The sequence below is a fragment of the Fragaria vesca genome, linkage group LG5 (genome assembly GCF_000184155.1).
Source record: "Fragaria vesca subsp. vesca linkage group LG5, FraVesHawaii_1.0, whole genome shotgun sequence".
Lineage (NCBI taxonomy): Eukaryota > Viridiplantae > Streptophyta > Magnoliopsida > Rosales > Rosaceae > Fragaria > Fragaria vesca.
The window spans coordinates 16518546-16540808 of record NC_020495.1 but is presented as its reverse complement, the minus strand read 5'-3'; the positions used below and the strand labels follow the sequence as shown (position 1 = coordinate 16540808).

The 22263-nt window shown below is 37.5% G+C and overlaps 4 protein-coding genes across 4 annotated transcripts; 3 read left to right on the top strand and 1 right to left on the bottom strand.

The window, feature by feature from the left end:
* The first annotated feature begins 1696 nt into the window (after positions 1 to 1696).
* LOC101313414 lies at positions 1697 to 6622 on the top strand. Its single transcript, XM_004299898.1, has 4 exons — positions 1697 to 1918; positions 2010 to 2059; positions 5876 to 6018; positions 6125 to 6622. Exons 1-4 carry the CDS (start codon positions 1840 to 1842, stop codon positions 6348 to 6350), a joined length of 498 nt encoding a protein of 165 aa, XP_004299946.1. The 5' UTR covers positions 1697 to 1839; the 3' UTR covers positions 6351 to 6622.
* A 410-nt stretch (positions 6623 to 7032) lies between these two features.
* LOC101313119 lies at positions 7033 to 7760 on the bottom strand. The gene has a single exon (XM_004299897.1). The coding sequence runs from the start codon at positions 7680 to 7682 to the stop codon at positions 7239 to 7241; it is 444 nt and encodes a 147-aa protein (XP_004299945.1). The 5' UTR covers positions 7683 to 7760; the 3' UTR covers positions 7033 to 7238.
* A 6697-nt stretch (positions 7761 to 14457) lies between these two features.
* On the top strand, positions 14458 to 19116 carry LOC101312831 (transmembrane emp24 domain-containing protein p24delta3-like). The gene is made up of 4 exons (XM_004299896.1): positions 14458 to 14740; positions 16583 to 16795; positions 18093 to 18169; positions 18260 to 19116. The coding sequence occupies exons 1-4, from the start codon at positions 14546 to 14548 to the stop codon at positions 18402 to 18404; spliced, it is 630 nt and encodes a 209-aa protein (XP_004299944.1). The 5' UTR covers positions 14458 to 14545; the 3' UTR covers positions 18405 to 19116.
* Positions 19117 to 19802: 686 nt separating this feature from the next.
* LOC101291732 (pentatricopeptide repeat-containing protein At1g28690, mitochondrial-like) lies at positions 19803 to 21775 on the top strand. The gene has a single exon (XM_004301470.1). It carries the CDS (start codon positions 19803 to 19805, stop codon positions 21378 to 21380), a length of 1578 nt encoding a protein of 525 aa, XP_004301518.1. The 3' UTR covers positions 21381 to 21775.
* The last annotated feature ends 488 nt before the right edge of the window (positions 21776 to 22263 follow it).

The window sequence follows — 22263 nt, the reverse complement described above, 5'->3', positions numbered from 1 at the left end:
GTCGACGTTGAGAACCTGTCGACGCCTTTACCAAACCACAGTTGTCTTCATGCCCGAAGGAACAGCGCCGCCTCTTATTGTCGCAACACGCAACCTAGGTTTCAAAACAAAAGCTGCCCCGAGAGGTTCAATGAGACTCCAACCATTTTTTTTGGAAAAATGTTCCAAACAGTGTCTCACTTTTAGAAGATGCAAAACTTTGGTATCTCACCTTCAGAAAACTTCAAAACAGTATTTCACGTTCTTATCTCGACCAAAGTTTGGTATCTATAACCGTTAACTCCGTTAAAAAAACTAACGACATCCATTTTTATTCATGAAATAACCAATATACCCTTGAGTTTTTGTTTTGTTATTCTTTTTATATAATAAAAAAAAAAATTTGTCATACGGTACCTCATCTTTTCTTCTTTATAAACTTTTGTACCTCAAGTTTTGATAACATCATAACAGTACCTTAAGTTTTCACCCCGACCTAATTTTAGTACTTTTAGCCGTTAGTTCCGTTACGGGGGTTGCTAGGTGGCAATTTTTAAAGGCAATTTTTGTCTCTTCATATCTTCATTTATTTTTTACTTTAGGAACAAAAACAACGATTCATGAGTTATTGTTTTCATGAATTTGCAATTTATGAAATCCATAAACAAAACTAAAGATTCCTGAGTTTTTATTTTTTTCATTTCGTATGTTGCTTGTTATAACATCATAAACATTCAATAGTAAATTTGTTGTACAAACTCACTTAATAAAAAATTCAAACATCTTTCTCTTCAGCTCTAGTCTAGAAAAGCAATATCACTCTTCAGTCACCTTATCGGAGGTTACGGCTAAAAATACTAAAATTGGGTCGGGGTGAAAACTTGAGGTACCGTTATGATGTTTTCAAAACTTGAAGTACCAAAGTTTATAAAGAAAAAAAATGAGGTACTGTTATGACGAATTTTTTTTTATTATATAAAATGAATAACAAAAATAAAAACTCACGAGTAAATTGGTCATTTTTATGAATAAAAATGGCTGCCGTTAGTCTTTTTAACGGAGTTAACGGTTCTAGATATCAAACTTTGGTCAAGGTAAAAATGTGGGATACTGTTTTAAAGTTTTCTAGAGGTGAGAAACCAAAGCTTTGCTTCTTTAAAAACACTGTATTTAATAAAAAAAATTAAGAAAATAAATATTGTTGTTTATAAACAAAATAATTAAACCAATTCGTGTAGAGTAATGTTAGTGAGACATTTTTTTTTTTTTTTGCTGTTCACATGCCACGTGCCTAGCACCATTCTTTCTTTCTTTCTTCCTGTAAACTAAAAAAGAAAGTAACTATTGGGTCGAGTAACTATTAGAGCTACAGTGGTGGAGCTGCGGTGGCAGCACGTCTATTTTGTTTGGTTAAATAGTCGTAACCTTTTAGTAATAGAAAGAAACTAAGTATTGTCGGTTTATTTCTAACGGTATTATAGTAAAAAAGTTGTGTTATTAGACATTAAGATATTTAATCGTGTTATATATCTACTGATCTTTTTATTATACTACCATTGTGGCAAAACAAGTAAAATCGTTATTAAAATAATATTATTTATTAATAGATGCTTGTTAGAATACATGTAGTTTATATAAATTCTTAATATCATTTCAGGACTTGCATTTGATAGTTTCGTTAATAAAAGCTTGAGGGCGGACGCAGTCATTTATTTAAAAAAAACAAAAACAAAAAAAAGTAATACTCGATTTACATCAGGTTTTTCTTCTCTCTCTTCTCGAGTCTGCAGCGGTGACGGAGAGGAAGCGAAGCTGGTCTCTGCCTCTGAGAGTTGTTCGAGGGTGCGATTAATTGGAGTTATGGGGAAGCCTAGTTCACGGCAAGACTTGTCGACCAAAGCCGACCGCAAATTCGAAAAGAAGCTCGATTTCTATGCCAGTGAGTCTCGATACTTTGACTTGCAGTTTTCCCTTTGAGGCACATCAGATTGTGTTATTCGATACACTTACCTTTCTCTCAACCTTTGCAGAGGTTAGAGATACAGTTTCTACCTTGACTACCCAGAAGACTATTGTTAAGGTAACACCATCTACTTCTTTCTCTTTCCTTTGTATTTAAAAACTACCCCATTATTTTGTTGTACAAAGTTAAGAACTTTTCTCTGTTATTTGATAAGAATTGTGTATCATGTGTTGTAATGTAATGTTTAGAGCTTGGGAGGACGAGAGAAAGTGAGCAAAAACACTTATCTTGGGATTTTGGAGTAGAATAGAAATGGGACACATATATTGCAGATTGTTGAGGAGGAGTTTGTCTGGGTTTTGAAGGAATCTGAATGAATTGGAGGAGGAGTTGTCTTCACTTTGGGGATTTTGTAAGGAGTTTCTTTGGCACATCATATTCAGATTTTGTTTCGACTTGGGCACTACATTTAAGTTTTAACTAGTTGAAATGATATGGAAAGCGAAAATACCTTTCAAAGTCGAAATGATCTCTTCTAGAAAACAAGACCAGATAGTTGTCTATCTTCATACTGGTACATTGGGTGTCAAAAGTGTCAATCATGTTATGGTTTTTTTGTTCAGTAGCTCCTGAGCTATGGGCAATATGAGATGCAGGGATTGTTGGTGTAAAGCCTAGGTAGGTTTTATACCTTGCTTTGGTCAGGCTCATGAGACATGGTAGGAGTAAAAGGGCTATTTTTTAAACTGAGATCAAGGGTCTTAGCTATTGATATGATCATTTTGATGGAAATGAACTAAAATAATCTTTGAAGAGTATCAGACTTGGATGTGGATGAGTCGGGGATAGAGTTGTTAAGTGGTAATCTTTGTGGTCTTGTGTTTCAGATGCCTTAAGGAGGTTAGGCTTTCTTCCAATTTGTAAGATTGCAAACTTTTATTACTCTGGTCCTTTCTAGTTTGAATTTGGAGGGGACTCCTGGTCTGCTGCTAGTATGGTTATGTTTTGTTTGTATCTGAATGAAGCTTGTTTCTTCTTTTATGGATCAATAAAATAAAAAATCAAGTCATTAATAGAACCAGAATCAAAGGCTATGCCATGAACTAGTCATAGATTTGGCTTAGTTTAGCTAGAAGGAAACAGAATGCTTATGCCATGTGTACATGGAGACAATAGTCCTAGAGACCTGTTTTTAGTTATATGGATTCTGGAACTGGGTAGATAAGCCATCGGCTTAGAATTACAGAGCCCGATAGTGGACCTGGCAATGATGAACTGAGGTAATTACAAATTACATCATACTAGATTAAGGGGCTCTTAAGAAACATGAGTTCTTAAAGTGTTAAAAGTATCAGATTCATGGGGAAGATTACAAATGGTTTAGTCTGAGTTGCAGGAGTTCACAGTTTTACTGAAGCCATTCAAATTGGATAGATGTTTTTCTGTTAGAATAGTGATGCTAAGATGGGTGAAACATGAACAATGTTAGATGCTTGATGGAGACTCGTATTGAAGTTGTCCTAGATACAAGGGTCTTTCATGCATTGCACAATTGCATTTAGGGTGCGTGGACTGGAAGAGGAGAATTGCCTTCCTCTTGTAGAGAAAATAGAGGTTGGGTGCCTGCTCGGTGGTCTTGTTGGAATCGACATGAAAGAAGATGGTTGGTGTGACATTTTTGGTTCTGTGACAATTCCGAGCTCTTATGAGATATAATGCTATAGAGAGCAATTCAGGATTATTGATATGCCAGTGTCGGCTGGTCATAGGCATGGAGGTCGAACAAACCCATGACACAGCACAGGTTGATGATTGGATAAGAAAGGAATAGTTTATAGAGAATATGTGGCAAGATGAGCTCTTGATGGATGGCGTTTGGTGGAAAACGAGATGCAATATAGATTTAGCTAAGGATTTATTGTGTCAAATTATGTGAATATATGATGCTATTTGGTCCAAATTATCTACCCAGGTCACTCTGGTATATTGTTCAGTATTTTATTTTTGTTCTTTTGCTTTATTTTTTTTTTATAACTTTAGATCAACAGGTAATTTTTTTCTCTACCAGACATCTCCTGTTTTTACCTTTTGTAGTCTCCAATTGATTTGTTTCCCCATCAACCAAAAACTTCAGCCTTTTACTTTTCTCAAATCTTAACCTTGTTCTTCAACACTCAACTCAGCCATTAATTATCAAAGAATTATTCATAAAATCCAAACCTCTAATCCTCAAGTATCTGATCAAATCAAAGGTTGCGTTGCATTTGATCTGGGATTTGTTCCTATAATTGTTATTTTGCTTGTTACGGTCTATTTCATATGACATTTAAAATTGTTAACAACCAATGTATTTTCCACAACCTTTGGCCTTCTTCCTTTTACCTACTGACCATAGAGAAAAAGCCACCTGTCTTGGCTTCACTCTCTCCTTGCTTTTTATTCCGTTCTCTGTTACGTGTATTTCTCCATTTTTAAATATTTTGTTTTGCTCTTTTTTCCTAGCACATGCAACTAATGACATTAGATTGCCTTTTTAGAATACAGTCAAAATGGGGAAACAAGACACAGAACATTATTTCTACATATCATATTCTGTAATGACAAAAAGGATTCCACAAACTTCGACGGTGTTTAGCAATGCATTCATGAGTATTCTTAATAGAAATGGAGAAGAATACTTGTGGAGAGTTCATTTTAATCATAGGCAATGAGTAGACTCAGAAGCTGCCAAATCCTGTATAGTTGGGATATGCAGTGCAGGTTGTTAAAGAGTTAGATTAAGTAGTAGTAGGGGGAAAGTATTTTAGGGGAAACAACCATCATTTTTTGGATAAGAGGTGTGTTCTTGTGATTGTCTTTGTGGGGCAGATGGTTTTGAAAAGACCAGCACTATACCAAAAGCACAAAATACAGGACAGAAGAAAATCTGTATTCTTCAAGAACCATGAGAACCATTTTGCCAGGGATGGGATTTGGGTGCTTGGGATTGAAAGGAATAAAAGTTGAAGACTATGTGCTGGGGTTCCTGAAAAAGTGAGGTCCAGGTTAAACTTTAGAGGCTTCTGTTTGTGGAGTTGAAACCTTTTGTCTCTAACACTTTTTATTATTATTTTAGATTGAAATGCAGCTCTAGGGTAAGGTTTTTTTGTCTCAAGTTTGGCAGTTTATTAATTAGGAGTTTAGTTGCTTTTTTGTTTGTTTTCTGTTGCCTTTCATTGTCACCATTCTTTCCACATCTGACTTGTTAATTCAAATGTTAATAAAGCTAAAAATTGTGGAAATAGTAGACGTTCGTAAACAACTGACGGAGGGAGTTGATAGGAAGAAACACATAATACATAAGTAGATTTGATGAACCAAGTGATGCAGAGAAGTACCAAGGTATGAAATATGAGTCTGAAAATTACACCAAAACGACCCTTTAAGAAATTTGGAAAGGCTTGGGTGGAGGAACTGAACTCTCTTTCACATAATTAGAGCATTATGTGTTTGAAAGAATTTTCCTTAACCATCCTGACTGAATTTGAATTAGGGATGGGGTCGGTCCAGTGACATTCAGTCACATGCTGTGAAGTCAAAATAAATAAATAAATTTCCTATGCTTCTTCAAGAAAGATGGCAAGTTTTAGGCAGCAATGTTGAAAGATTGGTTGGTTGTAAGGCTGTGAAAGAGATGCATTTCTACTAAAATTTTAGCAAGGCTTGCACTGCAGTGGTTTCTAAAATTTTCTGGATCCTTATTAAAATTCTGTTCCCTTTGGCTTGCTTAAATGTTATGGCAATACTTTGGCAAGGCATTTTGTTTTTTCACTAATGTTGTCAGGCTTTTGATATTCTTTATATCATGGATACTATAGTTAGAGAAGTCATTAATGTTTTTGATGACATTCACGTCACATATGCTAATGAGTAAATCTATTAATCTTTCATCAGAAGAAGAAACCCCGTAGCCGACAGAAGAAACTAAAAGCATATGATCTCTCTGCCCTAACAGAGTTCCTGCCAGAGTTGAAGGGTGAAGAAAAACCAACTCCATCAAATTTCAAGCGAAATTGTAAATCTGTGCGAAAGCTAATGTAAGCTCTGCACCTCTTTTGCTTTAAATTCTGTTACAGGATTTATTTTCCTTTTCACCAAGTTCTGGAATTTGAATGAAATAATAGTGGATTCCACTTGCATCAGATTGAAGGAAGGAAAGCAGTTGACTACAGTTCTTAATCATCCTGCCTTCCAGTCGGATGCCTTAGCTGCCATTCATCAACACTTAGAGAGAACACAGCCAGTGAGAGAGGAGGAAAAACCGGAGAAAAGGAAAAACAAATGTGGAAGCAAGAAGAGGAAAGGTGGAAGCAAGAAGAAAGGACTGAAATCTGAAGGTTCATCTGCACCCGAATCTATGGATATGTGAGTCAATAGATATGTTGATTCTTGTTTGTCTACCCTGATGACACAATTTTGTTCACTCCGTGTCCTGAATGTTTTAATGCAAAAATTTTGAATGTTCAACTTTTGTTGGTCTCATTAGTAGAACTTCTCACCGGTCATGTTCAGTCCCTTCTCATGCGATTCGTTTGGTCTGCCTCTGTTAAACTTGCGGTTTACTGACTTGAAGTAATGGAAAGTGAAAAAAAAAAAAAAAAAAACACGAGGGCGAAATGAATCCTTTGGTGTTATAAGAGGCCTGATTTTGATTTTATAAATGAATAATGCCTTGGTTTGGTTGTCTGTTTTCTGAGGGTTACTACTTGTTGATACTGAATACTTTCGGCCAAAAGCCAATTTATGCCAACGGTATAATTTCTTATCAAGCATCCCCAATTATTGATGCACAAAGTAGTCAGCACCAAACGATAAGCACCTTCAACGGCTATGCCCTTTCCTCTACCCTTTTCCCCATTAGAAACAGCAAAGCACCAACCCAAATGGAGACTGCCCTCTACCACAACCGCAGGTTACTCGATACTATCTGTGATCCAAAATTTCGATCAGTATCATAGTCATCATTCTTGTACTCATTTTTGTCCTTTCAATTAATTAGTGACCCCAAAATCAGCAAGCACCTAAAGAATAATCAAAACAGACACAGATCTCATTCCCAAATGTAATATATATATGTTGAAGAAGATAATGATCCTTACTCAAGGGCCTGAACTTTCAGCATGCCAATTCTTGGGATTCCACGCTGATGCCAAAACCCAGTTTATAAAACATGCACATTAGGCAAATTATAGGTAGTAGTACAATCCTAATTTGATCATAGCAACCAGCATGATAGGCTTTTTAGTTTTCTTGCTAACTAAGAAGGATGAACCTTGTTGGTCGAAATTCCCTTCCAAGCGGATTTCATTGAAGCAGTAGCAGAGTTGAGTGCAGCTTCAATATACTTCTTGGAAGCAAGAGAGGCTGCATTCTCCATGAACTTGCCCATCTTCCTTGCACTCTCAGCAGTCTTGACAAGGGTGTCGTGTTCATGTTTGGACATCCTCTCCATTTCCTCCTCGAAGCGTCTGAACTCATCCATGGCGCTCTCCATCACCGAGTCCATGTAGTCCTCAGCTTCTTGCAAGGAAGCCTCCGCTTCTTCCACCTCCTGTTGCTGCTCCAGTTCCATTGCTGCCCATGACTTGTAGGCTTCGATCTCGAACAACTTCATCAGGTCTTCAATGGTGGAGGGGTCGAAGGTTTTGTCCTGCAGGGCATGGTTGGAGAGGAAACCGAACTGGGCGATCAGATCTTCCATTGTTAGCAGATCTAGCTAGCTTGGTAGGTTAGAGAGGGAATAGTGTGCCTTGTTGTGTGTAAAGAGAAGAGAGAAAGTGATTGGGGTAAGATGAGAATCATTCATTATATAGTAATTATTATATAGTAGAACTTTATGGGCGTAGAATTTTTGGCATAATATCACGTGAGGGAAGCGTATATGGCCAAATGGCTAATGCTGGACAGAATGTAATCAATCTGTGCAAAATTCCAAACAATTTGCATACATTGTAGATTCGGTCTCAACAGTTCAGATTTTAATTACTAAACAAAAATCGAAACCGATTACTTTCAAAAAATCGAAACCGATTAAAATATATAAAACCCGCTCTCGTCAGTTAACCTAACATCAGTTTGGTTTTGGTTAAAAAACCTACTATCCGTAATATTTTTCGCATTTAACCAAATAACATAAAAAATAAAAATATCAAATTAGTAAACTATTAATACTTCAAATAAGTTAATAAGTTACTCTGATGGGTTCAAACAAGTAATTGAAAGGAAACGGAAAACTAAAGTTTATACATCATTCATTAGATGCCTTCAACATCATACTATATAACAAAAAGGAAGACTATATGGGAGGGAATTAAGTTAGACTTAACCACTTAGAAACCATAATTATGTGTGTGGAAGCCTACCATATGTAACTCATAACCAATAAGAACATGACACTTAATGTAGAATTCAATATTAATAATTAAATGATTACATGTCGATTCGGTTCAGTTCTATTTAATTGGTTTTTTCGATGCACAGAACCGTAAATCGACACCGCACTTCTCGGTTTGTGCGCCTTTCGAAACTGATAGTCCCGGTCTTATTCAATTTCGGTTTCTTGGTGTCAGTTCAGTGCGGTTTTAACCAGTTTCGGTTTTGTCAGTTCGGTGCGGTTTAAAAAGTCATTAGTTGTTTGGACTTTTGCATCAGATCTATATCTTGCTTGCATCAGATATCTTCCTTCTTCCAAACCGATTCCAAACCATCATTTTTTTCGGTTTTTTCTGCCCCTAAAATTCTCTTATTTAAATTCTTTCACTGTGTTAACATATACTTTTATGTAGATACATCCAATGAATATCAAATAAGGAAACATACATAAATTTAAAACATACCTTAAATCTACTGGCTACATAAGAAAACTTGTATGATGATCTTGAAGATTCTTCACGTAGTGAGCAGAAAAAGTTAGCAACGAATATGCATTACGAGGAAGACATGCAAAAGATTGCAATATTCTACCACAACATAATCACAGTTCTTATCCTAAAAGTAATATGTGTGATAAGTGAACTACAGAAGCAGTGAAGAAGTAGATTAATTATTAAATATTATGTGGATCAACATATGCACAAATACGTAATGAAAATGATATACATTTCCGACATAACGGGGAAAGATAAAAATTTTCGAGAAAATTTTTACTTCTCCCACCATGGGTGGTCCTGGATGAGTGTCTCTCGTTTAGGGTTTTACTCAACACTCTAGTCTCTTTCTTTTTTTTTTTTTTTTTTTTTTGTTGAAGTCAAAGTTAATGAGAAAATATCTTTTTGTATTTTCAAAGAAGAAAATGAATTTTTGAGAAGAAGCCAGATATTTCACCCCTTAAAACCAAAATCCTCAATTCCCTTCTCTCTTTCTCTCTCTCCACTATCCCTTTTTGTCTTTTTCTTTTTCTTTGGCACTCGATTTCTTTCTTTCTCGTTCTGCCCTCGCCGGGAACCAGCCATGAGTCTTCGGATGGACTCCAAGGTTTGGGTCGAGGTCCGCGATTCCGCTTGGGTGTCGACTGAGGTCGCCGGCTTTAAAGGGAATCAAGTCCAGCTCATCTCCCCTTCCGACAAGACGGTCAGAAAGGCTTTACAAAGGACCAACTAAAAACTGTATTTTGACACAAGTCACAAACATATTATTGTAAAGAATAAACATACCAACACATTCAATGAAGAAACACACAAAATAAACAACCCAAAATTATTCTCCCATCTCCCTGAGTTAGCATGAAAAAACCAACATTTCATTTATTTTTCTTTTTGTTCGTTCCACTAAGCATGAAAGCGTAGGCTTTTACAAACCACCAAACAAATTTTCAAAGTGAAACCTTAATAAATATTATTTATGCACTTTGGTATCCGTAAGTATGTCCATCAGTCCAAGTATTTTTTTTTGTACTAACTCCATAGCGTAATTGATAGAAGATGCTCATATTCTAAAATTTCTATGATCGATTCAATGAGTTTGGCTTAACACACCGTACATAAGGAGGCTCTATTGTGTTGAGGGTTTCCATCAGTTTCCATCAGTGCTTGAAGTTGTTGCTAGAATCCTGGAAATACCAAAATAACATGGAGGAAATATTAGCAGTGCACGGATATTTCAAAATCAATATACATCATGATTAAACAAAATTTACACACAACTTCAATGACAAGATACGTGTGTGTGTGTGTACTGACACACATATTTTAATATCATTACACATCACGGGCTGAAGTGTATGGCTGAAGTGGCTTTGGCCTTAGAGGACTCTGGGGAGGCCAGGCCTTACCTGAGGCAGATGGCCTATGACATGAGGCATCGTTGCCAAGACGTGCATGTCCTTGAGCATAAGGATCCTCTTGTCAGTGTTCGGGAGGCGAAGAAGAAACTGACCCAGGTAGTGGTTTGCCTTATGTGTTCTGATTCCTTTTATTTTGTGTACTATTGACCTTGGAATGGTTTTGATGTAGGCCACTGTCCTGATGTATGCCACCACCGGCAAGGTAGATGAGCATTTAAAGGGGTTGCTGGAGTCTAAGGACACATGGATCTGGCCATATGGCTGAAATGGTCCGAGAGGGACATGGGCTTGGTGAGGTCCTGGTTGGGGGAGGTTGAGGTCATGGTGAATGAGCTGAAAGCATCCCTCATCAAGAAGAATGAGCAGTTAATCTCTAGTGATGCCAAGGTCGCCCAATTAGCTCCATATGAAAATGAGTAGGGCTGACGTTTTTTTCCGAGAAAACTGAGCCAACAGACAAACCAACCGAACTATCGGAATCGGTAACTGACATCTCGGTACGGTAGTACTGTACCACATACTATGTACAATACGATACATTGTTTTGAATTTTGTATAATTACGGTATACCGTACCGTCGGACTTTTTAATAATATTTTTTTTAAAAATAAAATCATCTAATCTTAGCCGTCGATTGAAAGAAAAATGAATATCCTAACTGTCTAATCTAAACCTTAATACGATCTCTACTCTCATTCTCTCTCAATCTCTCAGTCTCATTCTCAATCTGATTATCTCACTCTCACCCAAACCCTAAATCCCAAATTGAAATTCTCTCTCAGTCTGCATCTCTCTGATTCTCTCATCCTCTCTCAATCCGCATCTCTCTAATTCTCATTCTCTCATCCTTTGATTCCTTTGATTCGTTCCGAGTTGACGAGATCATCGCATCTTTCTGATTCTCTCTACTCATCTCTCTTAGTCTCTCTGAGTCTCTGATTCGAAGCAGATGGGTCGCCAAAGGGTTAGGATGAGTGGCAGCGCAATTGGTAAGGGTGCATAAACTAGGCAAGCGGCTAGATAAGGGGTATAAGCTAGACAAGGTCTGAGTCCATTTCATCTCTCTCTATTCTTTAATTTCGTTTTGATTTGTTGATTTGTTCTTGTACGTTAATTATGAGCTTGGAGTTGAATCCTTTTTTTTCTTTGTTTGTTCATACTTCATAGTGGATACAGCAGTGTCACAAATTCAAAGTAGTCAGACCAGTACCTCATCTCCATCTATTCAATCAACCGTAAATGCAGAGGCAACTGCATACTCAACCTTTCCCTGAACCTTAATCTCAACCTCAATCTCAACCTGAACCTGAACCTGAACCTCAACCACAAACACAAAGCTCACAACCTCAATCTTCTTGTGGGTAGAAAAGAAAAGAACCAACCAACAAAAAAAATCCTCTTTGGGCATACTTTACTAGATGTAAGTTCCCAAACTCATATGAAATCGATCCAGAGTGGTGCACCTGCAACATTTGTGGTGAGGAAGTGTTGTGTGCAGTTAAGAGGAATGGGACAAGCTCAATGTGGTCTCATGTAAACATATAAACAAGAGATGTGTGGAACACTTGTTGCATCCCAAACTTGCTGATTTCGATCCCAAACAGTCCAAGCTATCCGTAGATAATGTGAGTGGAGCAAGAACATATCATAAGTATAACCGAAAGAGGTGTGATGATAAATGCATAATGATGATAATTAAGGATGAATTACCCTATACGTTTGTGGAGGAGGGTTTTAAGGAATTTTGCTATGAATTAGAACCGGAGTGACGAATATTAAATAGAAAGTAGGTTGCCAAGGGTGTGTTGGATAAGTTCAATCATGAGAAGGCGCTTTTGTTGAGTGGCTTGAAGGCAGCAGACACTAGGACATCGATCACCACAGACACTTGGACATCGATACAAAACATCAATCACATGGTTCTTACAGTTTATTTTATGGACGTTGATTTGAAATTGCACAAAAGAATCATAAACATTTGTCCAATTGTCAGTTATAAAAGTGAGGATATTGAAAGAGCTGTGGAGCAATGTTTGAGGTAATGAGAGATCTCAAAAGTCTTTACCATCACTGTCGACAATGCATCTACTAATGATGTGACAGTGCAATACATGAAGAGAATGTTGAGGGGCTACAAGACTTTGATGTTTGATGGGGAATATTTGCATTTATGATGTGCTTGCCATATTATTAACTTAATAGTTAAGGATGGTTTGAATGAGTTGGAGAATGAGATTGCAGCGATATGTGTTAACCATGTAAGGGTAATTAGGAGATTTACTATTCAACCCTACCTATATACCATGCTTTGCACATTGTTCACCATCACTGAGAATACAAGATGTAGTCATTTTGCCTCTACTGCGTTTTTACTTTATGCTCTGCTCTTTCATTTACAATAATCCATGAATCCTATCATGGTATTAGAGCCCATGGCCACGATCTATGACCTTGTGGCTTTTGTTCTTCTATATCCTAGTTTTGCTTCCGCGTTTCTCTTCAATAGATCCCAATTTCAACTATCCCAATTTCCAAACCCTATCCTTCATCATCTCATTCTCCTTCATATCCATGCCGCAGACCTCTATCTGAGCCAGTGCAAGTCCTGCTTCAGTCTAGGATTGGACTTTGCGGTTGATGTTGTTGTTGTTCTCAGATCGAAAATTAGTCGTCGCGTTCTCCTTTGTCTCTAGAGTGATCTAATCTCTTCTTCTTGCGCCGACTTCGATTTTGGACAAACCCAGCGTTCCTCCTCTACTCCAGCCGGCTTCTTCTTCTATCTCAGTGTGTATGTGCTTTGTATTCTGTAGTGCGTGACTCCAGGAGGAACCTGAAAACAAAAACTAAGTTAATAATGTCAATGTTAAAGTAATTATATAGCTAAATAAGGTAAGCAATGCATTAATATCATAGCACTTTTTGCTCCTATCACATCTCCCATTCGACAGCATCCGAACAATGACAAGTGGATGTCGGAGACGCCACCAGACAAGTGCCGCTTTGGATACTCTGTGAGATGTTTTGACTTTTGAGTTCTTGGGTTTTAGATCTTGGTTATCTTATTGGTTAAAATCAAAATTTTGAAACTTAATTAATCATGTATGACCGTACTCAAAAGGATAACTTACTCAACTTCTATATTTGTTTTTTTTTTTAACAAAAAAACATTTAATTTAAGGATTAAATTCATTTTACCCTACTGAGGTTTGGGGTTAACTTCATTTCATTTTAGTCCCCGTTCTCTTAGTTTAAAAATTTACCCTCTTAATTTTTTAAATTTCCATAAGCTTGGCCCATTTGTTAAGATTTTGTCAAATTTGAACGTTAATTTTGACATTATGACTTATTTTAAGGGCTAAAACATTTATTTAAGGATTAATTTCAATTTACCGTCATCAACTTTAAGTCGATCATCATGTTAGTCTATTTTCTTTCAGTTTCATCAAAAACACCTTTGACTTCCAATTTTCATCAACGGTGTCCAAACATTTATTTTTTATCCAATTCCCTCGTTATGTGATGATTTGCATTAAGAAGAAAACGAAATTTGAAGTCGCTGGGCCACAGAAAATGGGCAAAATAGACAAATTGCATTCAATTCCACCAAAATCACTAAGCTTAGGAAGTTGTGATGAGAACGGAGATGTGTATTGATATAGGCGAAAAATGGTCAGAAATATTATTTTTTCAGAATTTGACTTTATTTTTGATGTCACGTCATCACTTAATAGAGGAATTAGATAGAGAACGGAGGTTTGGACACAGCTGATGAAAATTGGGAGTCGAGAGGTGTTTTTGATGAAATTGAAAGAAAGACTAACATGATAATCGACCTAAAGTTGATGGGGGTAAAATGAAATTACCTCTTAATTTTTCATTAGCTTGGCCCATTTGTTAAGATTCTATCAAATTTGAACATTAATTTTGATATTATGACTAATTTTAAGGGCTAAAACATTTATTTAACGACAAAAAACACATTTTACGACCTATTTTCTAAGATTTCATGCTAGCATTTAACGTCTAAAACTCCAAATTGGTCGAATCTTAACAAATGGACATGATTGATGAAAATTAGTAAATTAAGAAAGTAAATTTTCAAAATTAAAAGACGGAGAATGAAATTAACTACAAACTACAAGAGGGTAAAATAAATTTAATTCATAGTTTAATTATTTATTGAGAATTTAGATTTGGGTTGACAAGTACTTGGTGCGTGACTTGGTAACCTGGTTTTCGAAAACGAAACGCAAAGCGACTGAGAGAGAAGAGAATTGGGAAAGATGAGGAGTGCATGCAGCTGGTTGTCGATCCTCCTATTCCTGGTTTTGTTACGGCCGGGTCAATCGATTTGGCTGACTCTACCCTCCACTGGCACCAAGTGCGTCTCCGAAGAAATCCAGAACAACGTCGTCGTTTTGGCCGATTACGTCGTTATCTCCGACGACCACTCCCACTCCCCCACCATCTCCGCCAAGGTTTGATCTGTTTCCCTCTTGTTTGGATTCCATCTCGAAATCGAGAACAAAATATATCAATCTATCTTAGGCTTTGGCTTGCACCGGATCTTGGTTTATACTCGGATCTCTGCTTTTGTTTGTGATAAATAGATATGATTTAGATGTTATGCTTGTTATCTTTACATGACTGATGAGTTTGCTCAGATTATTATCGGTGTCGAAAGCTATCCAATTGCATCTGTGTAGATGCATTATGTCATCAAGAGCCTGTAGTGGAAAATGCATTTCTAATCAGTTGCGATGGAACTTGTTTGATCTGCAACTTTGTCTGCAGGATCGACTCTATCTGGATTAGTGACACACTGACTATAATTTTTATACAATCCGACCATTCCCCCATCAGTGGGGATTTGTTAATCTTAGGCATGGTCATTTGCTGTGTTCCAGTGTGTGCGCACTTCACACACTCATGTCCCCAGCACAGCCATAGGTCATCCAGAACCCAAATAAGCTGAATTATATAGTGGGTAACATTGCTGAAAGTTCTGTGACGCATAGTATAAGCAATTAGTGGATAAAACAAAAGATGGGGTGCCATCTCCAGTTACGCAAATGCACTGCTCACCAAACCTCTCTGATTAGTGATTAATTTGAGCAATTGGGATCAAATGAGCATCTGGCTATCCAAACATAGTGCTCGTAGATAGCGCAGGGTCATGAGGCAACATTGGACATAAGTCGAAGTAGAATTTGATGCATTTTCCAGTCCTGCTCCATAACTAGTAAGCCAACTTTTTAAAGTTTCAGACGGAGAGCTTTGTTTGATTTTGAGGCTCATTTGTTGGTGTTCTCATATTTTACTTTGTTATGTTGCAACTTAAACGTGGTGATGCAGTTAGCCTATGAATTTTCCGCATGTTTGATGTTTCTTAAAATTGTATGTGGTTTATCAAGGGAATAGGATTGTTTGTATGTACTCTGATTGACTCATTTCTTTTGTAAAATTACAAATTAAGCTTAGCTTTTTGTGGAATTCGTTTTGGCAAAGTAATCATAATTTCAGTTTGCGATGGGTGTGAGGGTACGGGTATTCTAGTTACATCAATGATTTAAATAGCGTTTAAACCTTGTATTACCTGATTTTTGATGAGGCACGTAAGTGGCTTAGTGCCAAATTTCTGTTATGTTAAGTTAATTGACTTGTAGACTGTTTGCTACTTGTGGATAGATCCACTAAATTGCAGTAGTAAAATTTAAGGGAGCCGTTTCTGGCATTCATTAAATTTCATGAATCACCCCTCTTTATTTTCTATTTATATTCTTCTGAAGTTTTTAATTCAAATATGACGACACTGACCCCGTCCTCACTGTCTATGTGATGAACCCTCCATTCTATTTACCCATCTCACTGCTGTTGCAACCACTGAACCCAGCAACTCTTTGTGCTTAAGAGCTCCATATTCCTCACTTATTTGCAATGACCAACTTAGCAGTCATCCTTCATCCACCATAATATCAAAATCTGAATAAAAAATCCTTCATCCAACATACCACATTTCCAAATTCTGTAGCTTAGCATTACTACCACATTTCTGAAATCTGTAGCTGAGCATTACTGAAAAGAAACTCAGGAAAAGTTAATAAGTTATAGAAAATAAGTAGTGTTGCACAATGTCCCTTGAGGACTGCAAATTATAGCTCCCACAACTAATGGGTAAGTGAAAATGAAAATTTTAGAGATGAATTAATAACATTCAAGGATTCTATGTACATATTTAGATCTTTTTGGTCTTTATAACTGTTGTCAACTTAGATTTCGTTTAATATTCTTGTAACCTTTATGTAGTTGTTGTTCTTCAGGTGACGTCACCTTATGGTAATAATCTTCACCTCAGGGAGAATGCAACACATGGTCAGTTTGCCTTCACCACTCATGAGGCTGGTAACTACCTGGCATGTTTTTGGATTGATGGTCACAATCCTGGAGGCGGTTCGGTAAGTGTCAACCTTGACTGGAAAACTGGAATTGGAGCTAAGGATTGGGATTCAGTAGCGAGAAAAGAGAAGATCGAGGTCAGCTATTTGATACACATCATACGTATTATCTATCTACTAACTTTTGTTCATTTTAAGTGCTTTTATTTATGATGAGATTCCTAATTTCCATAATGAATGCACTGAGAACTACTTTGAAGATTGTTAAAATTGGAATGGTTGTCGAAATGAATTTATGCATCTGCTAATTTTGCTTTGGTCATTACCGGTTTCGATATTAATTTATCAACTGTGAATCTCAGCCCTCATTACTGATTCTGATATGGAGTTGATCAAGTGAGTCTTAACTCTAAATTTAGACTAGTGGAGTGGTGGATTGGTATTAGAGTTAATTATAGCTTTATAGAAGTCTTTAAATACCTGCGGATTTGTTATATGAAAGAGGCATTGCATTTTCCCTTTTCTGACAATAATGCTAGCTATTTTAATTGAAATAATTGAGAAAGTGTAAATTTGATTGATTTAGATCTCAAGTATGAACATCATCGTGATAATTTTGTATATATTGGTGATGCAATAAGGTCTATGTTTGAATTGTTGAGATATCGGCCAATTATGTATGTCAAGGAACCCCAAAAGAACACAGCAAACCAAGAGAAACAACCACAGAGATAAGACACAAATAACACAGATTTAAGGTGGTTCAGCAAAACCTTTGCCTACATCCACCGGCAGAAAACACTTCCACTATATTAATAATGGGTACACCAGAAAGAATAAGAAAACAAGGACTCTCACTTCTCTTCCTATCTCTCTCCTCTCTGCCCTCTCTCACCCTCTAACCGAGAATGGAACACACTTTGCTCTTTGTCTCTGTGATACAAAACCTAGAACTGAACCTCTCCTTATATAGCCATAAGGATATCAGATCTCTTCACCAAACAGGAAATCCTATTCCTATTAGTGGTAGGCAATAATGCCTCCTTCCTTCTCTGTAATCAACAAGATTACAGGTACACCATCATCAATAAGGATTTACTTTCCTTATTGGAACACCATACTCTAAGACGAAACATCTTAGGAAAAACACATGGGCTGGAAACCCAACATGAATTAGTAGTTTGGATAATAAAGGATAAAATTTCTAAGGATTCCACCAGCGAAGTCCTGGCACATTCTTAGATTCATGGTTAATAGTTTAGATGCATTCAAGGACGTTAAAGGTTGGTTCGTTGAAGGCATAATTGCTACACAGTGCTCACTTGGTGCATTTTACAGTTGCTATCCTTGTGTCCCAACTAGAATTGCCGTTTGTACTTTTCTTCGTACTATCATCCTTGATAAAACATGTTCCTAAGAATCTTCCTACATATAGGGTCTTGAGCTTGAGCTGCGGAAACTTGAAGGAGCAGTGGAAGCCATTCATGAAAATCTACTCTTTCTCAAGAGCAGGTAAGCTTTACATTCCTTATAAGAATGCACTTCACTCTTTTGTATTCTTTAGGCTGTAATATATATACACTTGGTTTTGCATATAATCAGAGAAGCGGAGATGAGGACTGTCAGTGAAAAGACAAACACCAGGGTGGCGTGGTTTAGCATAATGTCATTGGGCGTCTGCATTGCAGTTTCAAGTCTTCAGTTATGGCACTTGAAGCGATTTTTCCAAAAGAAGAAGTTGATTTGAGTTACGCTACTTACATTATCTATCTAGAAGAAAATACTCATACCATGTAATGTAAACTATGATTAGACTTTGTTCTTTTGGTAATGAAATTGTCATTCAAACTCAATAGTTTACATGATATAATCAAATTGGAAACGAGGGTCAAAATTCCAAATTGATTGCATAAACAAACTTGACAGCTGAACCATAATCACATTGTTGCAGAAGAAATTATACTTTTGCAGGAGATAAGAGATGGGCGTACATTTATTTGTGGAGTTGGGTTTACATTGCTTTGTCAACTGAATCATGTAATGAGAGTGCAACATTGGTAAAAGGTGACTTGTTATATAAGCATCGAGTAACAGATAGCTTTTGCATAATCCTGCTCGTGTATATGTTGCTGTTTACCAGAACATCATCATCCATGATGCAAGTATTGTGCATTATGTGCTTTGAATGGTAAAGCATATATATGGGAGATTTATGATCGGAAAAGGACAGTCTAGAATGATTTGGGTGAAACTTCCCTACAGCTGGGTGAATCTATCAAAGCAAGTGTGTCAGCCTTTGAATGATTATAGTAGTAGGAAGCGATGTGCAAAAGGCTGGATTTGGAGGAGAGCAGAAAAAGAACAAAATTTGAAGCGACGGTGACGCTGGGAAAGGACTGGAGCATGTAAATCTTGAGGGGTCCGAGGCTGAGCCAAAAAAGATGATAACCAAGAAAGGTAGGAAAGCAAGTCCGATACAAAGAAGAAGAAGGCTTCTACTTAAGTTGTTATGCATGTTGCAAGAAGACTCATGTCAGGGATGCTAATATATCTGCAGGCAGCAGTGGAATTAGAGGCTCTTGTTTGTATTTCAACTCCTCCTAGGTTCTCTATTGATATACTAAGCAAAACAAGGTATATCTTGTACAAGAACATCCTGAATAATATCAAGAGTCTCATCAACCCAAAGTTTATCTTAAAACAATGATGTACCAAGGTGTACAAGATGATTCATAATACCATTTACTTCACGATAGACATGTCTAAAGATAACGATATCGAAAGCCTCCAGGTAATGACAACAATAAATTAAAATAGTGCTAACCAAGGTCGAATTTTTAAAGAAGGAAAAAATACAAAATGTACTAACAGTAAATCTGTAAATGATTGATGGTTACTCATGCGTAAAATATTTGTTTATAAAATGTACTCTCAAGTCTCAACAGTAAATCTGTAAATTATTCATTGTTACTCATGGGTAACACAAAGAGACAGAGTAAAAATCATGTTTTACTGAGAGATAAATATTGATGGGTTTTTTTACAGGAGCTTCATGATTAGGCATGATCTGAAACTCCATAAACCAAAACTAGAAATCTCAGATTGCAGTGCCTTCCTTATTTGAGCCTTGAGCTAAAGGCCGAAAATGAAAGTTGGACGACTAGCCACATTGTTATCTCCCCAAACCCACAAACCCCCTCTCCCACCAAATCAGATTTTCCCGCCAATACAATCCCACCCACCTCTCCCAGACGCCACTGTTCTATCCTCTGCTCTGCAGAGTTACATCAACTCAGAAAACCCTTACCCAGGCCAAAAGATCCATGCCCACATTCTCAAATCCGGGTTCCGACCCAATAACAATGTCTCCATCAAGCTCCTCATCCTACACCTCAAATGTGGGTCACTCAAATACGCACGCCAGATGTTCGATGAATTGCCTGCGAGAACTCTTTCGTCTTATAATTACTTGATCAGTGGGAATCTCAAACACGGCCAAGTAGAGGAGTCGCTGAGTTTGGTTCGGCAGCTGGTTTTATCTGGGGAGAGGCCTGATGGGTACACCTTTTCGATGATTTTGAAAGCCTCCACCTGTAATGGTAATGTTGCATTGCCACCGAGTTTGGGGAGAATGGTGCATGCCCAGATAATTAAGTCGGATGTAGAGGGTGATGATGTGCTTTATACCGCGCTTGTTGCGTCTTATATTAAGAATGGGCGAGTTGGATATGCGAGGTGTGTGTTTGACATGATGTTGGATAAGAACATCGTGTGTTCAACATCGATGATTTCAGGGTACATGAGTCAAGGATCAGGGGAAGATGCTGAAGATATATTCCGGAAAACGGTTGAGAAGGATGTTGTGGTGTTTAATGCAATGATTGAAGGTTACAGCAAATCAGTTGGATCTGCTAAGAAGTCAATTGAGGTTTACATTGATATGCAGCGGTTGAATTTCCAACCCACTATCTCTACATTTGCTAGTCTTATCGGGGCATGCTCGGCGCTGGCAGCATTTGACATTGGCCAACAAGTGCAATGTCAGCTTATGAAGACCAACTTATTCGTGGATATAAAAATGGGAAGTGCCCTTCTAGACATGTACTCGAAATGTGGAAGAGTTGAGGATGGACGTAGAATTTTTGACCACATGCCTCAAAGAAATGTGTTTTCATGGACTTCGATGATTGATGGTTATGGGAAGAATGGATATTCTGATGAAGCACTTGAGCTTTTCAGTGTAATGCAGAAAGAATACCAAATCAAACCCAATTTTGTCACATTCCTCAGTGCTCTCTCAGCTTGCGGACATGCTGGGCTGGTTGATAAGGGCCTTGAGATCTTCGAAAGCATGAAGAGAGACTACTCAATAAAACCAACAATGGAGCATTATGCTTGTATGGTTGATCTCTTGGGACGTGCTGGACGTTTGCGTCAAGCATGGGAGTTTGCAAAGGGGATGCCTATGCAGCCCAATTCTGATGTTTGGGCAGCTCTTCTTAGTTCAAGTACAGTACATGGTGATATTGAGATGGCAAGGATAGCTTCCAATGAACTTTTTAAGCTGAATCATGACAGTCGACCAGGGGCATATGTTTCATTCTCTAATAATTTGGCAGCTGCCGGGAATTGGGACAGTGTGAGTGAGCTTAGAGAGAAAATGAAGGCTCGAGGGATATCTAAAGATATTGGATGGAGTTTGGTTGGTACTGATAGTAATTGATGAATTTCTGAAAAGCTACTATGGACTAGAGGAGGTTACTGCAAACAAGATCTATGGTTGGATAGCGGGAAGATTTCAAAGCTGATGACTGCTCCAGCGCAAGATAATGTGCAGGTAGCAAACGATCTATGTGGATCTAGAAATTACTCTACAGCGATTGGTTCATGGAGTTTCGTACACATCAAGGCAGTTAGATGGGCTCAGCTTTAAGAGCTGTACTGGAGAATCACTTCCTCTTAATTTGAGATACAGTAATCAAGTAGAGTATGTCTATTCTTTGCCACAGACTTATTCTGTTGGAGTGCAAAAAGAAAGAATCCGAATTCAGTCATTGTGGACCAATGCAGTCAGTAGTTCAAGCTTTTCACTCTCAAACTGGATCATAGGCGCTATTAGCTCCATACTTAATCGACGGTCCCAAGTCTTAAGCCAGGAAGTGAAACATCCATGTCTTGTAGAAAATGTCCCGACCAAAATATCTCAGAGGCAGTGCAGCCGGAGGTTGATCAGCTTCAGTAGAAGGTTTGGAAATAGAAGGTTCCTTCTTAGAAAACCAATATATATAGGAAAAATTTCAGTTTACTCCCTTTAACTTTAGGTCTAAAATCAGTCTGATACCTCATCTTTTTTTTTAATCAGTTCATCCCTAAACTTTCAAAACAACATCAATCTCGACCAAAATTTGAATCTCGCATTAAACATGACGTCATGCGCTGATGTGGAGCAGACAAGGTTGACCCACATTTCAGCTAAAACCCTAATTGTGACCGAAATGACTAAAATAGCCCTTGTTACGGTTTTCCCTCAATTACAGCCTCCATTACACCCCAAAAGCATAAACCTAAAGATCAAAAACTTAATCCTTTTACCCTCTCTCTCTCTC